At 39.8% G+C, this 20,949-nt stretch overlaps 2 protein-coding genes across 5 annotated transcripts; one reads left to right on the top strand and one right to left on the bottom strand.

Annotated features, from left to right (window-relative positions):
- Positions 1-643: 643 nt before the first annotated feature.
- MRPL50 (mitochondrial ribosomal protein L50) lies at positions 644-7,988 on the bottom strand. Its single transcript, XM_043453688.1, has 2 exons — positions 7,845-7,988; positions 644-1,425 (listed from the first exon to the last, which is right to left on the bottom strand). Exons 1-2 carry the CDS (start codon positions 7,931-7,933, stop codon positions 1,038-1,040), a joined length of 477 nt encoding a protein of 158 aa, XP_043309623.1. The 5' UTR covers positions 7,934-7,988; the 3' UTR covers positions 644-1,037.
- A 168-nt stretch (positions 7,989-8,156) lies between these two features.
- Positions 8,157-19,791, top strand: ZNF189 (zinc finger protein 189). 4 transcript variants are annotated; one of them, XM_043453679.1, is made up of 3 exons: positions 8,157-8,526; positions 9,202-9,328; positions 17,065-19,791. In XM_043453679.1, the coding sequence occupies exons 1-3, from the start codon at positions 8,494-8,496 to the stop codon at positions 18,783-18,785; spliced, it is 1,881 nt and encodes a 626-aa protein (XP_043309614.1). In that variant the 5' UTR covers positions 8,157-8,493; the 3' UTR covers positions 18,786-19,791. The 4 variants fall into 4 exon arrangements, with proteins under 4 accessions (XP_043309614.1, XP_043309615.1, XP_043309618.1 ...); XM_043453680.1 differs by having other exon boundaries at positions 8,160-8,526; positions 9,244-9,328; XM_043453683.1 differs by lacking the exons at positions 8,157-8,526; positions 9,202-9,328 and adding an exon at positions 13,110-13,195.
- The last annotated feature ends 1,158 nt before the right edge of the window (positions 19,792-20,949 follow it).

Raw genomic sequence — 20,949 nt, forward strand, 5'->3', positions numbered from 1 at the left:
AAAGATTATATCTCTTAACAAAAGTGAAAGTCACTCAGTCGTGTCCGACTCTTTGCAGCTGCATGGACTGCACAGTCCATGGAATTCTCCAGGCCAGAATACTGGAACGGGCAGCCTTTCCCTTCTCCAGATCTTCCCAACCCATGAATTGAACCCAGGTCTTCCGCATTGCAGGCAGATTCTTCAGCAGCTGAGCCACCAGGGAAGCCCAAGAATACTGGAGTGGGTAACCCATCCCTTGTCCAGTGGATTTTCCCGAACCAGGAATCCAACCAACCCAGGTCTCCTGCATTTCAGGCAGATTCTTTACCAGCAAAGCTACCAGGGAAGCCCATAGCTCTTAATAGTTGGCACATATTCTTCTCCATTTATAATACTGAAGAAAATGACAGGCTTCCTAGATGGCTCAGTGGTAAAGAATCTACTTGCAACGCAGGAGATCTGGGTTTGATCCTAGCGTCGGGAAGACCCCTGGAGAAGGAAATGGCAACCCACTCCAGTATTCTTGCCTGGGAAATCCCATGGATAGAGAAGTCTGGTGGGTCACAGTCCATAGGGTCACAAGAGTAGGACACAACTTAGCAACTGAACAAGAAAATGATGAGGCAGAAAAGCAAATATCACCTTAAATAAAACAAAAACATTCTTCAAATCTACTTTAATTCCAAGAGATTTATCTAGATTGAACAGTATTATTTTCTACTATTTCTAGTTGTACAGTAAAGCAAATAGTGAGACAATTTTCATAATATACAATTTTTATCTTTTAAAAATGTTACTTTATCTGTATATGTAATATATATTTTCACAAATTATGAATGACCTGATTCCATGAAAAGTTTCTGCAAATGTGGAAAAATCTTATTTTTCAATTAATGACAAAAAAAAATAATAACTTCCTTCCACAGAGATAAGTGGGTGTAGAGACCAGTTCTGACAGCATTTCACAAGGTAAAGTACCAAAAAGTCTGATAAACAGCCCCCTTTTCAGGGGGAAAAAAAAAAAAAGATTTCAATGGGTTCTTCCTTTGAACTGTTCAGTAACCCCAGGTGATTTTTAAATTGGGAGGCAGATTACTGGCAATAAGTTCATCAAATTTAGATCTATCCTGAACAGGCACAGTATAGAAATCAAGAACATCTCTAACCCTGCACATCTGGTGAAGCCTGGAGTTAGGCACTGCATGGCCCAAGTCATCAGCTAAACGTGCTAAGAAGCTGAACTTCATATGAACATCTTCCAGGGAGATCTCCTGCCAACTGGTAGGAACAGATGAACCAAAAACTTCTTTGACATGAGATTCTAAACGACTCTGGAGATCTTCAGGTGGTATGTATGCTTGGCTTCGTAAGGGTGGACACACCAAGATAGGTTCTTTCTTCACCTCTTCTACTGTCTCAGCTACCACTGGCTGTTTCTCTTTTCTGGAGGGATCAAAAACAAGTAAGTGAATCTTCAGTTCACTGCATTAACGAAGTTGACGTGCTGACCAACACCAGACCTAATTCTGCCCATCAATCTAAATCAATATACTGCACACTTACTACTTACACTTAACTCTCTCTGGGCACTGTTGAGAGAAGAATTAAATAGGTTTCTGCACTTATACATTCATAGTTGAACTCAAGTGGCACAAGGAGAAAACAGAAACTAACTTCAGATTTTACATGCCCTAAGAATTTCCAAGAATGGATGAAGATGATAAATCCTCTGGAATTTCTGGTCCTCCCAGATCCAAACCCAATCTACCTAACCTCATCTTGCACTAACATCTTATATCCATTCTATGCCCTACTCAAACTGAACTACCTTCTGTTTCCCACTCTTCTGATATCACGTTAGCTCAAGTTATATCCTACCTGAAGTATCTATCTTTCACCTCCAATTACAGAATTCTTAATCCATCCTTTAAGTCCTAGGACAAAACTCTTCTCTCAAGCTTTACTTGATTTCCTCAATCAAATATAACTATAAGCTCCTCTGATTTCTCATAGCACTTTTTAAAAAAGTGAAGTATAATTGATTTACATGTTGTGTTAGTTTCAAGTGTACAGCGGTGATTTAGTTTTGAATATATATGTGTGTGTATTGTAGTGTGTATACGTCAGTTCCAAACTCCTAATTTATCCCTCCCCTCCTTTCCCCTTTGGTAACCATAAGTTTGCTTTCTATGTCTGTGAGTCTGTTTCTGCTTTGTAAGTAAGTTCCTCTTTTTTTTTTTTAAGATCCCACATATATTACAGTACTTAATATTGTTCTCAGAGCACACCTCATTCCACCTGAGTTTCAATTTTATTTATATTCTACTTCTCTTACTTCTCCTGAGAAATCAGGATTTCTCAGCGCAAACATTACTGACATTTTGGACCAGATAATTTTTTATTGCAGGAGGCTGTCCTGTTCACCGTGGGTTGCTCAGCAGCACCCCTGGCCTCTACCCACTATATTCCAGTAGCACTCCTGTCCTCCAGTCATAATAACCAAAAGACACTGTCAAATGTTCCTGGTGGACAAAACTGGCCCCAGTTAAGAATCACTGTGTCAGATTATAAACTTGAATACAGAGATGTGTTTAGGAGTCCTTTAAAACAGCTTGTGTAACTATTACACATGGGCCAATGTGAGGGAGTCTGTCTTTACACATTATTTCAGTGCTTAATATCTGTTCATAAACTAACTCCTGCTTCCTATGGAGCTGTCCTGATTGGGATCGGTCATCCATACAGATATTGGAGAGTATCAGAAATGGACATTAGTCAAGGAAATGATTTGTATTGCTATTCCTCTGTGTCTATTCAAAGACTCTTTCGCCTCTTTCTATATCAATTCTTTATCAATTTCCTCTTTCTACATCAATTCTTTATCAATTTCTCCCTATCTACTATTCTCAAGACATACAAATATGTGTGTCTATAGTATTTCCCATCTTTAAAGGAAATAATCTCCAAATTCCATGTTCCACTCCAGCTGCCTTTACAACAAAACTTCTCAAGAGTTGCCTACACAACTTCTGTACCTCCTGATCTCCCATTTTCTATTGAAACTACCCCAGTTTCACAACCCATCGCAATGAAGTGTAGTCTATTCCCTTCATCTCAGTAATCTCTTATACAAGCATACCTCATCTTATAGCACTTCACAGAAACTGTGTTTTTTTACAAATTGAAGGTCTGTGACAACCCTGCAACCATCAAGTCTATGGGCACCATTATTCCAACAGCATTTGCTCACTTAATGTCTGTCACATCTTCAGAATTCTCACAATATGTCAAACTTTTTCAATATTTTATTTGCTATGTGATGACCAGTGATCTTTGATTTACTATTGTAATTGTTTTGAGGTGTCACAAACCATGCTCCTACAGACAACAAACTTAACTGACAAATATTGTGCATGTTCTCACTGCGCCACCAAGGGCTCTCTCCCTCTTCTTGGACCACCCTATTCCCTGAGATACAACAATACTGAAATTAGATCAATTAACCCCACAAGAGCCTTTAAGTGTTCAAGTGAATGGAAGACTTGCCCATCTTTTACTTTAAATCAAAAGCTAGAATGATTAAGCTGAGTGAAGGCATGTCAAAAGCCAAACTAGGCTGAAAACTAGGACTTCCGGCTAAATAGTTAGCCAAGTCGTGAACGCAAAGAAAAAGTTACTGAAGGAAATTACAAGTATGACTCCAGTGAACACACAAATGTTAAAAAGCAAAACAGCTTTATTCCTGATGTAGAAAAAGTTTTAATGGTCTGAACAGAAGATCAAACCAGCCACAATATTTCCTTAAGTCAAAGTTTAATCCAGATCAGGGCCCCAATGCTATTCAATTCTATGAAGGCTGAAAAAGGTGAGGAAGCTCTAAGTGGAAGCAGTGACAGATTTCATTTCCTTGAACTCCAAAATCACTGTGGATGGTGACTGCAGCCACAAAAGTTAAGACACTTGCTCCTTGAAAGGAAAGCTATGGCAAAACTAGACAGCATATTAAAAAGCAGAGACACTTTGCTGACAAAGGTCAAAGCTATAGTTTTTCCAGTAGTCATGTATGGATGTGAGAACTGGACCATAAAGAAGGCTGAGCACTGAAGAACTGATGCTTTCAAATGGTGGTGTTGGAAAAGACTCTTGAGAGTTCCCTGGACTGCAAGGAGATGAAACTAGTTAATCCTAAAGGAAATCAACCTTGAATATTCATTGGAAGGACTGCTGCTGAAGCTAAAGCTTCAATACTTTGGCCACCTGATGCAAGGAGCTGCCTCATTGGAAAAGACCCTGATCCTGGGAAAGATTGAAGGCAAAAGGTGAAGGGGGTGGCAGAGGATGAGATGGTTAGACAGGCTCACTGACTCAATGGACATGAATCTGAGCAAACTCTGGGAGAAAGTGAAGGATGGGGGAGTCTGCATGCTGCAGTCCATGGGGTAGCAAAGAGTGGGACAGGACTTAGTGACTGAACAACAGCAGAGGTTGGTTCACGAGGTTTAAGGAAATAAGCTGTCCCTATAACATAGAAGTGCAGGGTGAAACAGCAACTACAAGTTGCACCAAGTTATCCAGAAAATTTTGCTAAGGTAATGAAGGTGGCTACACTAAACAACTGATTTTCCATGTAGACAAAATAGCCTTCTATTGAAAACTGCCATCTAGAATTTCTATAGACAGACAGAAGAAAGTCAATGCCTGGCTTCAAAGGACAGGTTTACTCTGCAAGAGGCTAACATAGCTGGTGACTTGAAGTTAAAATCAATGCTCATTTACCATTCTGAATATCCAAGGGCCCTTAAGAATTATGATAAATCTACCAGGCTTGTGTTCTATAAACACAACAACAAAGCCTGGAAGACAGAACATCTGCTTACAACAAGTTTTACTGCATATCTGAAGCCCACAGTTGAGACCTACTGCTCAGAAAAAGATTCCTTTCAAAATATTACTGCTCATTTAACAACACAGCTGGTCACCTAAGTAAGCTCCCTGATGGAGATGTACAAGATTAATGTTTTCATGCATGCCAACACAACACCCACTGTGCAGTCCATGGAGCAAGGAATGAGCTTTACTTTCAAGTTTTATTATTTAAGAAACACACTTTGTAAAGCTATAGCTGCCATAGACAATGATTCCTCTGATGAATCTGGGCAAAGTCAGCTGAAAATGTTCTAAAAACAATTCATCAATCTAGATGCCATTAAGAATATTCATGTTTCATGAAAGTTAAAGTCACTCAGTTGTGTCCAGCTCTGCAACCCCAGACTATACAATCCATGGAATTCTCCAGGCCAGAATACCGGAGTGGGTAGCTGTTCCCTTCTCCAGGGTATCTTCCCAACCCAGGGATCGAAACCAGGTGTCCCACATTGCAGGCAGATTCTTAACCAGCTGAGCCACCAGAGAAGCCCAGTCATGATTCATGGGAAGAGATCAAAATAGCAACAGAAACAAATTTGGAAGAAACCAATTCTAGCCCTCATGAACGACTTTCAGGAGTTCAAGATGTAGGTGAAGAAGTAATTGCAAATATAGAAGAAATAGCAAGAAAACTAGAATTAGAAGTGGACCCTCAGACGTTACTGAATTACTGCAATCTCTGGTGGCTCAGATGGTAAGGAATTCGCCTGCAATGCGGGAGACACAGGTTCCATCCCTGAGTTGGGACGATCCCCCAGAGAAGGGAATGGCTACCCATTCCTGCATGGAGAATTCCACGGACAGAGGAGCCTGGCGGGCTATAGTCCACTGGGTTGCAGAGAGTCGGACACAATTGAGGAACTAACACTTTCAGTTTCAGGATAAAACCTCATCACTGAAGAGTTGTTCCTTCAGAATGAGAGAAGAAAATAGTTTCTTGAGATAGAGTCTACTCCTGGTAAAGATACTGTCAAGACTGTGGAAAAGACAACAAAGGACTGAGAACATTACACCAACTTAGTTGATAAAGAGGGGGCAGAGTTTGAGAGAATTGATTTTAATACTGAAAGAAGTTCTACTGTGGGTAAAATGCTATCAAACAGCACTGCATGCTACAGAGAAATCACTCATGAGAGGAAGAGTCAATCAATGCTGCAAACTTCGTCTTACATTAAGTAATTACCAGACACCCAACCCTTCAGCAACCAACACCCTGAACATCAAAGCAAGACCCTCTATTATCAAAAAGATTATAACTCTCTGAAGGCTCAGATGATGGTTAGAAATTTTTAGCAATAAACTATTTTTTAACTAAGATATGTTTATTGTTTTCTTAGACTAATGCTATTGCACATTAAACACTGCAGTATGATGTAAGCATAACTTTAAATGCACTGGGAAACCCCAAAATCTGTATAACATGCTGAGATACTTGCTTTATCACAGTAATCTGGAAACAAACTTCAGTAACTCCAAGGTATGCCTGTACTGCTCTAGTTTTTTTCATAATTTACCACTTTTTGAAATTATATTTGTTCACTTTTCCCTCCACCAAAACATGCTTTATGAGGACAAAGATTTGGTTTATCTTATTAACAACTGCATTCCTCACATCTGGTATACAGTAGACACTCTAGAAATACTTGTTACATGAGTCAGTGAAACAAACTTGAAGGAGATTTGAGAGATAATAATAAATACTAACCAAAATAGAGGGAAAACAAGGAATTCCCTGGCGGTGCAGTGGATAGGAATCCACCTGCCAATGCATACCAGCTTAGATCTCTGGTATGGAAATATCCCACATGCCAAGGAGCAACTAAACTCATGCACCACAATTACTGAGCCTATACTGTAGAGCCCAGGAGTTACAACTACTGAGCCTATATGCTACAACTCCTGAAGCCCCGGCACTAGTCTGTGCTCCACAAGAGAGAAGCCACAGCAACGGGAACCCCGCACAAGAGAACGAAGAGTAGCCCCCACTCGCAATGACTACAGAAGTCTGAAAGCAGCAAGGAAGACCGAGTGCAACCAAAAATTAAATAAACAGATCACATATTAAAAAAAGAATCAAAACAAAATGGAACAGAAGGAAAGCTAATAAAACATGAGCTGATGAGAAAAATCCCTTTGGGTTGAAGAAGTTTTTGTTGGAAACTTAAGAGGGTATACACAATTTCTTGAGGTTCCTACAAATCTTCATGTCCTAACACTATGTCACAGACTTACTTTCACAAAATTCCACTTGGCCCTGCAGAAAAAGCAGCAGATGGGGGAGTTAAGAGACCGGGATTCCAGATCCAGCCCTGTCATTAACTTGCTTTCTGACTTTGAGCAAAATATTGCTATTTCCTTCCGGTGCAGATTCGGTTCCCTCTTGCCAGAGTACTCACGCTCTGAGAAGGGACTCTGTTTCGCTGCTGCATCCTATATAAAGAAATGCTGGGCCTGGGCAGTTGTTTAATAACTATTTGAGTAAATCAACGAGCGGACAAAATGAGAACGCTGCACTCTGAATCTTTCTTGTGAATAAATACACTCCAAATGAATTTAGTTCAGCGAACACTTTCATATTCATGTCCTGAGTTGCCTGTCATAAAGCAGTCATTTGTTTCCCGACACCACACTATACTGCGCGTCTGGAACACGTGGTCTGTAAGTTGGTTTACCTAATAAATTAACAAGTGAAATGGAAGGAGAAGGGGGCGGTATTTCGGTTCTAAAATGAGTAAACTGAGGACAAACGAAATAACTGGACCCCACCACTCGCGGAAACAGGAGCTGAATGAAGCTCCTGAACTCAGAACCCTCACGCACTTTCTCATCCATTCCCTGGTAAGGCGCAGGGCCACGGTCCCGTCTTAAGTTCATCATTCTCAGTTCCTCTCCTTACTTTCTGTGAGCATGACCCACGGTCTAACCTTCCGCTTTACCTGAATCGAGACCAAAATTCTCTGCGTGGCGCCCCTGAAGCTACTGTGAGGCTTTTTCTGGCAACGCCGGCCACCCAAAGCGCCGCCATCTTCGGGGAGAGCTTGGTGACAGAGCTCCACCCCCAGGGCGGCAGCGGCACGCGAAGATCAGCCAATAAAATGTAAGCTTAGTGGCATGTGTCCTTTTCCGGTTGCGACTAAGCCAGGCTCCCTCGCCTTTTGCACTCCGGGAAGCGTAGTTCGGTAGCCATGGCCTTGGCAGGCTGGACCCCAGCGCTCTCTCAGAGCATGACGGGAGTTGTAGTTGAGGGGCGTCCCGGGAAGGTTCCCGGTGACGCCTTCTGGTCCGGGGGCGGGCGGTCACAGCGCTCTTTGGCTGAAAGCAGCAGGAACTGGCGACCGAGAGGAGGCTCTAGCGAGGCCTGGAAGGCTGCACAGCCAGGCAGGGGAGGGGGTGCGGGGTGGGGGCGGCCAAGTAGCGCGTCTGACAGGCTGCTGAGGTCGTGACCGCTCGGGGCAGGACCTGACCAGATCCAGCCTAGAGGCCTGGCTTTCTTCAGGCCTAATATTCAGCGGCCGGGTAGGCCTTGCCAGAGCCTCCTTTTCGTGCGGCCACCCGGGATTCCTGCCCTGATTTTCTGTCTGAGAGATGGCCTCGCCGAGTCCCCCGCCAGAGCCAAAAGTAAGTCGCCCCTCCGAGTATCCCCGTTCTCTCGCCTTTACCTAGCTCGCTAGGCCGCGCCACCGCCCCCACCCCCCTTCTCGGGTCTTTAGGGCCAGCGCGGTGCAATGAAGTACCCCCTAATGTACTGGGGAGCCCTTCGCCATCACTGCCCAGTGGCTGCTTTTGTCAAGAGCGACTTGATAAATCTAAAGAAAATTAGTAATGCTCCAAACTAGCGTTTTCATTTATGAGTTCTTCCAGGTGAAGTTAGCTTTTTTCATCCTCCCTTGTGTCTTCTACACCTGCCCCATGCCTGGACCCAAAGTAGACGCTTAGAAGAATTAACATAAAATTGAGTTGAAAAGAGTCATAATTGAGTTGGAACGGGGCGAGGAGGTGCAGGAAACTTGGGAAGGCCTTAGTGCAGCTTACTAAAATTAAATTATTAGGGCATACTGGGTAAACCTTATCCTTAGGCTCCTCACTACAGAGGACAGAGATCCAGCTGTGTTTTCCTCTAATTTGAGGTGTCCGAATTCTGTCAGTTCCCGGAATTGAGCCCCATTTGTAACTCTTGGTTATTATGTTCCTGCTAGCCTACCCGGCCCTGATAAGTGGTTGTGTCTGCTACTTTCAGTGGTAGAATTGTCCTTGAGACAACAAGAACTGACTACAGAAATCATACTATTTCAGGGCTTGCTGACATTTGAGGATGTGGCTGTGTTTTTTACCCAGGAGGAGTGGGATTATCTGGATCCAGCTCAGAGAAGCCTGTATAAAGATGTCATGATGGAGAATTATGGAAACCTGGTCTCACTGGGTAAGAATCTGCTATTTCTTGGATCAAAATAGCTAAGAAACTGTAAGAAAGCAGAACACATGAGCTAGTACCATACCAAATTGCTTTGTTCCAAGGCTCCAATTCAGACCTTTCAGCCATGAATTGTTTCCATGGCTCTCATCCCTACCGTCCTTGCAGTGACCAAAATACAAGCTTTTCTGGCTTCCATCCTCTTACTCTCATTCCCATATTGCTCTGTACTTTCCCTCCTAGCTCATCCTCCCACTGCTTTCCTCCCACCCTTTTCACTCTGCCTTCTGGAGCCCCTGTTTCTCTTCACATGGTGTTCCCTACCCCTCCTGGTCTTAACTGAAACCTGGCAATTTCCCAAGGACACTACTTCTCTGGCAGAGGCGGCTTATTCTCCCACATCCTCTTCCTTCCCCTTCCTTTGTCTCAGGGCTGAAAGGGAAAAATAATTGTTCTCCTAACTTTTCAGTACTGTTCCCAAAGCATTAGTTTTCCATTTTCAAATGTAATTTCTCTTTTGAGGTCTCAGCTGTCTTGCTCTACCCTCTTAATTTCTTTTCACTATCATCTGTCAATTTTTTTTTTTTTTGGTGTCTCACACATAGATTTTGTCACATTTCAGAATCTTCTCTTTGTTAACCCACACCATCCATCATACAGTCATTACTTCTGCCTCATTGTATCTTCAAGGACCCTGCTTTTCCATTCTTATTAAGCACCTCACATCAATGATCACACCCTCAATTTTGTTATAACAGGCAAATTTTAAACCCCGGTATCTTGTATTTTGACTAATACCTTATTCTTTCTCAGGCAGTAGATGTTTATTGACTATAACTAAACAAGTCAACAAAACAGACACGATCCCTGCTATGTCTGCTAAGCTCCATGTGGAGCTTACTGTAACTTCCTACCTGTCTATCTCTTCTCCTCCTTTCCTACTGAACCTATTTATTCTTAATCTTTCCTGTTCCTTGACTTCCTTTCTTCCCCCCCAGGCTCTTAGTTCCCTCATGCTTCACCTTCTCATCTAACCCATAGCCGCTGCTGCTGCTAAGTCGCTTCAGTCCTGTCCGACTCTGTGCGACCCCATAGACGGCAGTCCACCAGGCTCCCCTCTCCCTGGGATTCTCCATGCAAGAGTACTGGAGTGGGTTGCCATTTCCCTCTCCGATGCATGAAAGTGAAAAGTGAAAGTGAAGTTGCTCAGTCGTGTCCGACTCCTAGCGACCCCATGGACTGCAGCCTACCAGGCTCCTCCATCCATGGGATTTTCCAGGCAAGAATACTGGAGTGGGTTGCCATTGCCTTCTCCGCTAACTCATAGACCTATACATAAAATGATCACCAGCATGCTCTCTTGCCACTTTGTCATCATGTTCTACCCATTCTACATCTTGAAGTCCTGTACTGGTTATAAAGTCTGCCTTTTTCTCTTACCTGATTTGCTGAACACAGCAAGAGAAGTTCTGTAACTGAAAGAATTGATGCCCTGCATATATACAGGTGGTTTCCTTCTTCTGAATATAAAAACCACTGGGTTTATATAGCTCAGCAAATTTTTTATCATTGATTTGCTCCTACCCCTGTTTCTTTTAGTGACTATTTCAGAAACTTTGAGTTTTCCTTGGGTTCATCACTCAGTGGTGGACCTCACTTTCTGTTTCACGGAGAAGATAGAGACTACCACACATGAACTCTCAAGTTTTCTACCCCTCATTGCACATGTAAGGTTGCACATTCTTCAAGAACTTATCAGTCTCCCCACCCCCACCCCACCCCCGTGTAATTTTAGTCTGTATTCTTTCTACCCTGGTACCTTTATTCTGATGATGGGTATGTTCATGGTGCCTGAGCTCTCCTTTGAGCCAGAGTCCTTCTTGCTGCTCCTGTAACCTACTACTTGTTTGCTTCACAGCCAGATTTTTTTGAGAGTGGTTAATGTATATCCTCTACTACTTTACTTCCATTATCTCTAAGCCTCTTTCTGTACCTTTGCTACTTCAGTTGTTTAACATTTGTCAATAATGGCCCAGTTGTCAAATACAGTAGATTCTTTTGGGACTATATTTAATTTAATTTCTTTATAGATATTTGAAACTCTTTATTGCTTCCTTCTATTTCTTTGCATTCTCAGACTTTTCTCAGTCTATAAACCTACCTTAGCAGATCTTATTTACACTCAGGTCATCAAGAATGTGATGATAAGTCTCAAATCTTTATCTCTACTTAAGTAGAGAGAAAATATGGAGCCTAACTGCCTAAAAATAATCCCAATTCTACTACTTACAAGACTTGTGACCATGGGTGAATTACTTAACCTTTCTGTGCCTATTTTCTTTTTTTATATAAAAATGGAAATAATAATAGTACTTACCTCTTAGCATTATTGTGAGCATTAACTCAGTTAATACATGTAAAGCATTTAGGACACTGACAAGCATGTATTAAGTAGAATGTATAAATGTCAATTGTTACCTTCATCATCATTGTCATTATCTTCTCTGTTGAACTCCAACTTCTTAGTCATCTCCTTTGAAGATCACATAAGTAACTCACATCTGGCAGATCTCAAATTATCTACTAAGATATAAGGGCCTCCTCTTCAGAATTCAGTACTCCATTCTCTGTGCTGTCTTTTATACACTTCCATTGTTGAATTTATTATAGTGTACCATAATCATTATGTTATTTCTCTAAGCGGACTGATCTTCAAGAGGAGAGTAACTGTATTCTTTCATTTGATTTCTCCAGGACTTAGCGTAGAGCCAGGCATATATTATATGCTTCTTAAATAATGGGTAACTGAGTGAGTATATTTAAGACTCAGTATCTTTTGACAAGCTGATTGCACTAGCTTGTAATCGAGCCCCTGGCCTCCAGTCTCCCTTTCTTCTAATATATTCTCTCTATTGCTACCAAAGTAATTTTGTGTTAGTTAACTGCTTACAACTTCTGGTGATTTCTGACACCTTTTAAAGGATAAAAAAAAAAAATCTTAATTTCTTTTCCTGTATACTAGAACCACCTTATGTAGCTCCCGTGTAGCTTTCTAGCCTCATCTGTTGTTTTCAGCATACGACTTTAGTCTCCAGCCATATCAGATGCTAGGTTATTTTTTTCCATTATGCTATGATATCTCTGAGTCACTGACAGCTTTTTCCACCCATATGGTGTCCTGGTTGATAATATCAGGCGAATGCCCAGCCTTGCCTGTGCCTAGTGCTGTAAAATGGCAGTGAGCCCATCTGTGATCTCCTGCTTTCAGGCTCTCTTCTTTATTGTAGCTGAAATACAGCTTTCCATGAGTTATTATTTCTTCCTCCACAATCTTTTCATCTTCCTGTATAAATTCTGTATCCACTCCTTTGATTTGTGCTCCCTTGATGAGAGACTATGATTACTCAACTATTCGAGTGTAGTGTTTTCTGGTATTTCATTCTGTTACTGTACTTAACACAACTTGTCTAGCTTTGTAATTTTGCCTCTTTAGTCATACCTATCCTTTCCATGCTGATTTTTCTTTAAAAACTGCAATAACTACGTTGATGACAGCTTGATCTCTCAGTTCTTGACCTTTCAGTTCTTTCAATTGAATTAGACTTCTTCAGTTTTGATAATTTCTCTCCAGACTGCTAGAGCCAGATTGGACCTTAGTCTCTTTCCAAGTATTTATTCAACTGCTCATTCATTCAGTAAATAATTATAAAGCATTGTGCTTGGCCTAAAAATGCAAGTCCTTCCCCATTCTCTCATTGTTTTGTTTTGTTTTTTTTTTTCCTAGAAAACTGAGAGAACTGCACTTTGAGGCACCTGTTTACTCTAGAAAAATTAGCTATGACCAGAGGATGGGAACCTGCAGTACAAGCATGGCAGGTACCTCAGAAGGTGGTTATGGCTCCCAAGCCCAGGCCTAATGGCTAGTCCTTTCCAGGCTGCTCTGTTTGGAAGCCTAGACTCACTCGTTTTACATGTCTCTCCATTTGACCTGTTTGTTTTCATGCTAGTGCCTCTGTGTTTTATTTACTTTAGCAATATATTATATTTCGTGTCTGGTAAGATAAAGTCACTCTTACATTCTCTTTCAAGTTATACAGTTGACCCTTGAACGATATTGGTTTGAAATGTAAGTCCACTTGTTCATGAATTTTTTTCACTAAATACATACTAGAGTACTACACAATCTGCAATCGACTGAATCCGTAGGTGCAAAACCATGGATATGGAGGGCCAACTATAAAGTTATATGTACATCTTCAACAGAGTGGAGGATCAGTGCCCCTAACCTTCATGTTGTTCAAGGGTCAGTTGTACTTAACTAGTTTTCTGCATTCTTCCAGTTGAAATTTAGATTCATTGGGGTTTTTTAATTGGTTCATGGGATTTTGGTTTGGATTGTTAAGTTGTTAGTTGGTTTGGGAAGAAGTAAGAGCCTTATAATGTTGACTGTCTTTGGCAATTGGTTGATTCTAGTTAACTGTCTTACGTCCTTCAGAAAAATTGTATGGATTCTTTTATGGATCTTGCATTTCTTGTTAGATATATTCCTAGGCTTTATGGTTTTTAATATCATGAAGAGCACATTTCTTTTCTTATAATATTTATTAACTAGTTATTCTTGGTAGTAAGAACCAGTATTTGTTTTATATGTTAGTCCTTTCATAGCTATTATATTTCATTTAATTCTTTTAGGAATTTTGGGTAGGGGGTCATTGTTCAGTTGCTAAATTGTGTCTGATTCTGCAACCCCATGGACTGCAGCATGCCAGGCTTCCCTGTCCTTCACTGTCTCCTAGAATTTGCTCAGATTCATGTCCATTGAGTTGGTGATGTCATCTAAGCATTTCGTCCTCTGCCACCCATTTTCTCAGAATTCTCCACTGTGACTTGTCTGTCTTGGGTGGCCCTGCATGGCATAGCTCATAGCTGCATTGAGTTATGCAAGCCCCTTTGCCACAACATAGGTGTGATCTATGAAGGGGAGGCAGTCATATCATCTGCAAATAGTGTAATTGTATTACTCATTTGAGTAAAACCCTGGAACAGTATCCACTGAGTAAATATTATGAAGAGACTTTAACACAAAGTCTCAGAAAGAACTTGTAATCCAATGGAAAATACAAACTGAAGTACAGTGTAATAATAGCTATAATGCAGTTATGGACAAGGGATGGTCATCAAAAACAGAACACTTAAATCATCTAGTGGATTAAGCGAAGGCTTTATAGAGGAACTATTGCATTGCATTGAATTTTAAAAAGAAACCAAGAGATTCCCAAGTAAACAATGTCAGTGGATATTTCATAAATGAAATATGCAAAGAACTATCATAAATGACTAAAGCATAAGCAATTTACCCACTTAAAGTGTGAGAGCATGGGAAGGAGAGTGAGTTGAAGCTTAGAGACCTCAAGAAGTACTGAGTATCATAGTATAGAGAGATTTGGTTTGATTTTAGAGATAATAGGATCTGTAGGTGGTGACATGATTAGAATTCCATTTCATGAAAATCTCTCTGGATTCAATGAAATAGATGCAACCTAAAGACCAGAGCCAAAGATTATTAGATGGCTTTTGCAATAATCTATGGAAAACAGAGAGGGCAAATGCTAAAGAGTAGAATCATTGATTTTGGTGATTGATTAATAGTAAGAAAAAGGGAGAAATCTAGAATGATTTCCTGCTGTGGGACTGTAGGGTGATGGACAGTTAATGCTCCCTAAAGGAACATGATTAAAGGTGGAGATAGACATGACAGCAAATGATGATGGTCATGTTATTTGTGAGACCTTTTTGAGACAGCTTAGTGGCAATATTCAGAGAGTGTGTATATAGAGCAAGATGAGGATATAAACATGGATAATAATATCCTTAAACAATTGAGGAGAAGAGAAATGCATGCGGGAAATGTATTAGAAAAGGCCAAATAAGAAGTAGGAAGAGAACTAGAATACAAGAGCATAAAAACCAAAAATAGTGCAAAGAAATGGGAGTGGTCAACAATATCACATGCTGCAAGTAAAATAAGGACTAAAAAATGTCCATTGCATTTGTTACTTGAAAGTCATTGGTGATTTAATGAGAAGTTTCTCTAGATACTAGAAACAGAAACCAGATTTTATAATAGATTATTGAGTAGGTTGAATGGGAAGAGATTGAGTGTGGAAAACTTAGTTAGAAAATGGAGAGGTACAGTGTTAAGATTTTTTTTTCAAAGCTTGGATTTCATCTAGAAAAGGATTTCAGGTTCAAGATAAAGTTGGATATATTTTGTATGTTGGTAAGAAGGTGTATGTAGAATTCTGTGGAGAATACAGATTGAAGAAAGAGGAAGAAATGGTAATTGAACAAGTGCCCAGAGGCAAGTGGGATCAAGAGAGTAGATGACTTAGCCTTGGATAAGAATGGGATATATCTTCATGTAGCAGTGCAGGTAATTTTAGGTAGGAGGCAAATTGGTGAGGCAGTTCTCATCCTTTTTCTTTGAGTGAAAGAAAACACTGTCTACTGAAAATGAATTTGAGAGACAGCACTGTAAGTAGCCTTAAGTAAAAATAAAATTTCTTAGGGAAATAACAGAAGAGGGGTTTTTTTGAATAAAATAATGACTAGTTTGAAGTAAGTGAAAAGAAAATTCAAAGATGACTCCACAGTTAGAATATTATAAAACTGAAAGAAAAAAGGAAGTATAAAAAAGGAAAAATTGTTAGGGTCAAATAAGAATTTAGTGGTGACTGAATCTTCTCATGGAGTATCCACCAGGCAGCAAGAGATAGAAAATCAGGAAAGAAGTCGGAGGCATACCTAAGAGGCATATGCTGCTCTGTTTTATTATAGACCATTATGTTATCTTTCTTCCAATGCATGTAAGTTTATCATTTCTCAGATGTCATGTAGACTCCCAGTTGGAAATAGATAGTTCCAACGTGGGTCTTATATCTTTAGAGGAATGAGACTCATCTATACCTGAAGAATGTGGTATCTGTGGTAGGTGAAGTCATGAACTACCACAGACTATTCTTTTTCCTAGTTTCTTCCATTAGCTCTAAACATGTTCTTTTTTTTTCCCCTGTTTTTCTATATAATAGAGTCCATGTCACTTCAACTCAGTTTTTTAAAGCCATTTATCTCCATATAAGAACTATTTTACTTGATATCTTCTTTGTCATATTCTACTCTTTCCCTGTTTGTACTTATCAACTATTCCACTTGGTAAGAGGCTTCTTGCCTTATCTCTAAATTCTAATTCATTATATTAATACAATGCCTGGAATGCTTTTATTCTCAATAAATTCTTATTAATGAATGAATTGTTGTTTCCTCTGGTTTTTGTCTGTTTTCCTTCAGCATCATTTTATGTGTTCTTTTCTGTTCAGTTATTTGGCTTATTCACATTACAATAATGCTACTTCATCCTAAGTTTTTCTGAACCTATTGTTTTCTTTCCACATTGTCCTTTCTTTCCTGATAGCTAGTTTATCCTACCATTACTTAATTTCTTTATTACCCTTTCTTTAAGAAAAGCATTTCATTTTATCAGAAAACTAATAGTAAATAATATTTATATAGCTTGTACTGTTTGCCAGGTAGTTTTAAATACTTTATGTATTTGAACTAATGTAGTCACAAACGTGCTATGATATAGTGAACTACATTTTATGTACATAGTAGATTAATTATCTTATGACAGTTTCTTCTTTCTGGCAAAGAACTAGGCTGACATTTCTTTTTTCCATTTATTCCAGATGTTTTGAACAGAGATAAGGATGAGGAGCCAACTGTGAAACAAGAAATTGAGGAAATTGAGGAAGAAATGGAACCACAGGGTATAATAGTTACAAGAATCAAAAGTGAAATTGATCAGGATCCCATGCATAGAGAAACCTTTGAACTTGTTGGTAGGTTAGATAAACAAAGAGGAATCTTCTTATGGGAAATACCAAGGGAATCTTTGACCCAGGAACAAAGAATGTTCAGAGGAAACACTAACATTATCCGTAAGAGACCAAATTCAGAAGAGAAATGTCATAAATGTGAAGAATGTGGAAAGGGTTTTGCCCGCAAAGCTCATTTCATTCAACATCAAAGGGTCCATACTGGAGAGAAACCTTTCCAATGTAATGAATGTGGAAAAAGTTTTAGTCGCAGTTCATTTGTTATTGAACATCAGAGAATTCATACCGGGGAAAGGCCCTATGAGTGTAATTACTGTGGAAAAACCTTTAGTGTGAGCTCAACCCTTATTAGACATCAGAGAATCCACACTGGAGAGAGACCTTATCAGTGTAATCACTGTAAACAGAGCTTCAGCCAGCGAAGAAGCCTTGTTAAACATCAAAGGATTCACACAGGTGAGAAACCCCATAAATGTAGTGACTGTGGGAAAGCCTTCAGTTGGAAGTCACACCTGATTGAACATCAGAGAACACACACTGGTGAGAAACCCTATCACTGTACCAAATGTAAGAAAAGCTTTAGTAGAAATTCGTTACTTGTTGAACATCAGAGAATTCACACTGGGGAAAGACCCCATAAATGTGGTGAATGTGGGAAAGCCTTTAGATTAAGTACATATCTTATACAACACCAAAAAATCCACACTGGTGAAAAACCTTTTCTTTGTATTGAATGCGGAAAAAGCTTCAGTCGGAGCTCATTCCTTATCGAACATCAGAGGATCCATACAGGTGAAAGACCTTATCAGTGCAAAGAGTGCGGGAAAAGCTTCAGTCAACTTTGCAACCTTACTCGTCATCAGAGAATTCACACAGGGGACAAACCCCATAAATGTGAGGAATGTGGAAAAGCCTTTAGTAGAAGCTCAGGTCTTATTCAGCACCAGAGAATCCACACCAGGGAGAAGACTTATTCATACAGTGAAACCAAGGAAAGTTTTGACCCAAATGGTGGTCTTGTTATACAACAGGAAGTCTACCCTAAGGAAAAATCTTACAAATGTGATGAATGTGGGAAAACTTTCAGTGTCAGTGCTCATCTTGTGCAACATCAAAGAATCCACACTGGTGAAAAGCCCTACCTATGTACTGTATGTGGGAAAAGCTTCAGTCGGAGCTCATTTCTTATTGAACACCAGAGAATCCACACTGGTGAGAGACCCTATCTGTGCAGACAGTGTGGCAAAAGTTTTAGTCAACTTTGTAATCTTATTCGACATCAGGGCGTTCACACAGGTAATAAACCCCATAAATGTGATGAATGTGGGAAGGCCTTTAGCCGGAACTCTGGCCTGATTCAGCATCAGAGAATACATACAGGAGAAAAACCTTATAAGTGTGAGAAGTGTGACAAAAGTTTTAGTCAGCAGCGCAGCCTTGTCAACCATCAGAAGATCCATGCAGAGGTGAAAATTCAAGAAACCCATGAATGTGATGCTTGTGGTGAAGCCTTCAATTGCCGCATTTCTCTTATTCAGCATCAAAAATTGCACGCTACATGGATGCAGTAAATGTGGAGAAATACTTAAGTTCAGTTTGACTTTAGATCAGGTACCCAAGTGCAGTTTCAGTATGGCTCAATGTGAGTCCCACTTAGTGATCAAAGCAGATGCTCTTTGGCCTCAGGCAAATGGTTTCTAAAGATTCTGTGAATAATGGGTAGCTGCCCACAAGTAGTTGAAGACTTCATTACTCTTCATTTTGATCAGAGAAAGACTCAGTAATTTAAGCTGCCTTTTTTTCCCCCCCAGATCTCTCAGTGGAGAGGTTAAGGCCAAGTTCAGAGCACTTAATTATAATTAATAAAAGTGAGAAGAACAAAGTTGCATAATGCCTAGGGGAGTTGGAAGCAGCTGATGTTAGAAAACTTAGTCCTCTGGCACTGAAATATATGGTGGTTCTTTCAGTTCCACAATATGTTTGGCTGTGTATGCCAAAGTTCAATGGTTAAGCATATGATTATGTTTTCAAGGAAACAAAGCCCCCATTTTTTTTTAAAGAACTGACGTCCAAAGCTGTTGTCCTTGTTAAAGCCAGTTTGGCATGTGGGTTAAAGGCAATTCCAATGCCATGTGGTTCCCAGATCTGTGAAATGAGTGGACCATTAATTTTATATGTAAAGATTATGTAACAAACCTAGCAAAGGTGTTACCAAGGAACCTTTGGGAGTGCCTTTTTTTTTCCCCCTAAGATGGGCCCAAAAAGGTGGAGGAAAAGACACTGTTCTTTTTATGCCCTCCATTCTGTGAAAGATATTTGTAGTCTTAGATTAAATCTTATTCCTCTACTACCAGTAGCATGTGAAAGTGTAAATATTTTGATTACGAGAGTTGGAAATAAAAAGACCTGGAGTCTATGCTAGGAAACAGATATTTTGGTATTGCTTTGGTTTTTATGGTAACTAGACTTTGCATGCAATCTTTATTTCTGGTTCTAGGGCTTCCCTTAGTTAATGGTTATTATAAACCTATTAATTCATCTGTTCTAGTCATTAAATCTGTTTTGTTTTTTGCTTTGTGTAAGAGTTTATTACTCCATTGTAAAATCTATCCTGTCAAATGCATTACTGCATTTAAAAATTAGAATCAAGAATTTAAATTGCTTTCATTTGTTCTACTTCTGACTAGTTACCTTTTCTGGGATAGTTCATTTGAGGTTAAGTCTTTCATTCCTAATTCCAAATCACTAGCACACTCATATTCTAGATTTCTTAATAGTTTTAAGCAAAAGACCTCATTTTCTCCTATAACCTAGACATTCTTGATATCACCTCTAAATTTTCCTCTTCCCACCTCTGAATGTGTGTGTGTGTGTGTGCACATGTAAGTGTGGATGTTACGGTGTGTGTAAAAATATACCTCTTTGTGCACTTCCTTTTTCAAGTACTCATAGTTACCGTACAGTTAACTGAACCGTTGACTATAGTTAACTGTACAAGTAAGAAGTTAGAAAACATAATTGATAATGCATTTTTCAGTAAAATTATCCTCCTACCCTAAATCGTCCCATTTTACTTTTTCTGCACCAGTAATTCCCCAGCCCAGGTTCACAACTAATAATGAGGTTCTTCGACCTGTTCTCTGTTTTGAAAACCTAATGCAAAGTGTATTTTTGCTGCATGCACACTAAACATTTTCTCTGATTTTTGCTGAAGTTGCATTATTTCATGTATGGTTATCTAGCTGAGCAGAAGTTCTGGCTGTCAACTTCACTGTAATTTGGGGCCATGGTGGTATGAAATATTCCCACTAAAAGTACATAATTTTTAACATGAATATGAATCTTGAATCTTAGCTCCAAATTCCAGTAACAATGAAATGGTTCTTATGTGTTCAGTTCATTGGCTACAAAAAAGCATAGCCAGAAAGGTTTTTGTTTTTGTTTTTAAGCAAGTCCACTGCAGTATACACTGCTTTTTTCCAAGAAAAAGATAGAAATAGGCAGGGGAGTTTAGAGAGGGATATGAAGTTCATAGAAGACCGGGAAGGAAAAAGTTGAGTCTTTCAGGAGGAAATGACACCTAAGATGAGACAAAGTCGAGTACTAGAAAAGGTGAATACTGTCTGAAGACAGAGTTGTGAGAGGATCTGGTAGCTACAGAGTGAACTCGTGATAGAAATGTGACAAGAGGCAAGACTGCCCATAAACAAGCATCATGCTTAAGAGACAGGACTT

This window comes from Cervus canadensis, chromosome 30 (assembly GCF_019320065.1).
Source record: "Cervus canadensis isolate Bull #8, Minnesota chromosome 30, ASM1932006v1, whole genome shotgun sequence".
NCBI classification, from domain to species: Eukaryota; Metazoa; Chordata; class Mammalia; order Artiodactyla; family Cervidae; genus Cervus; species Cervus canadensis.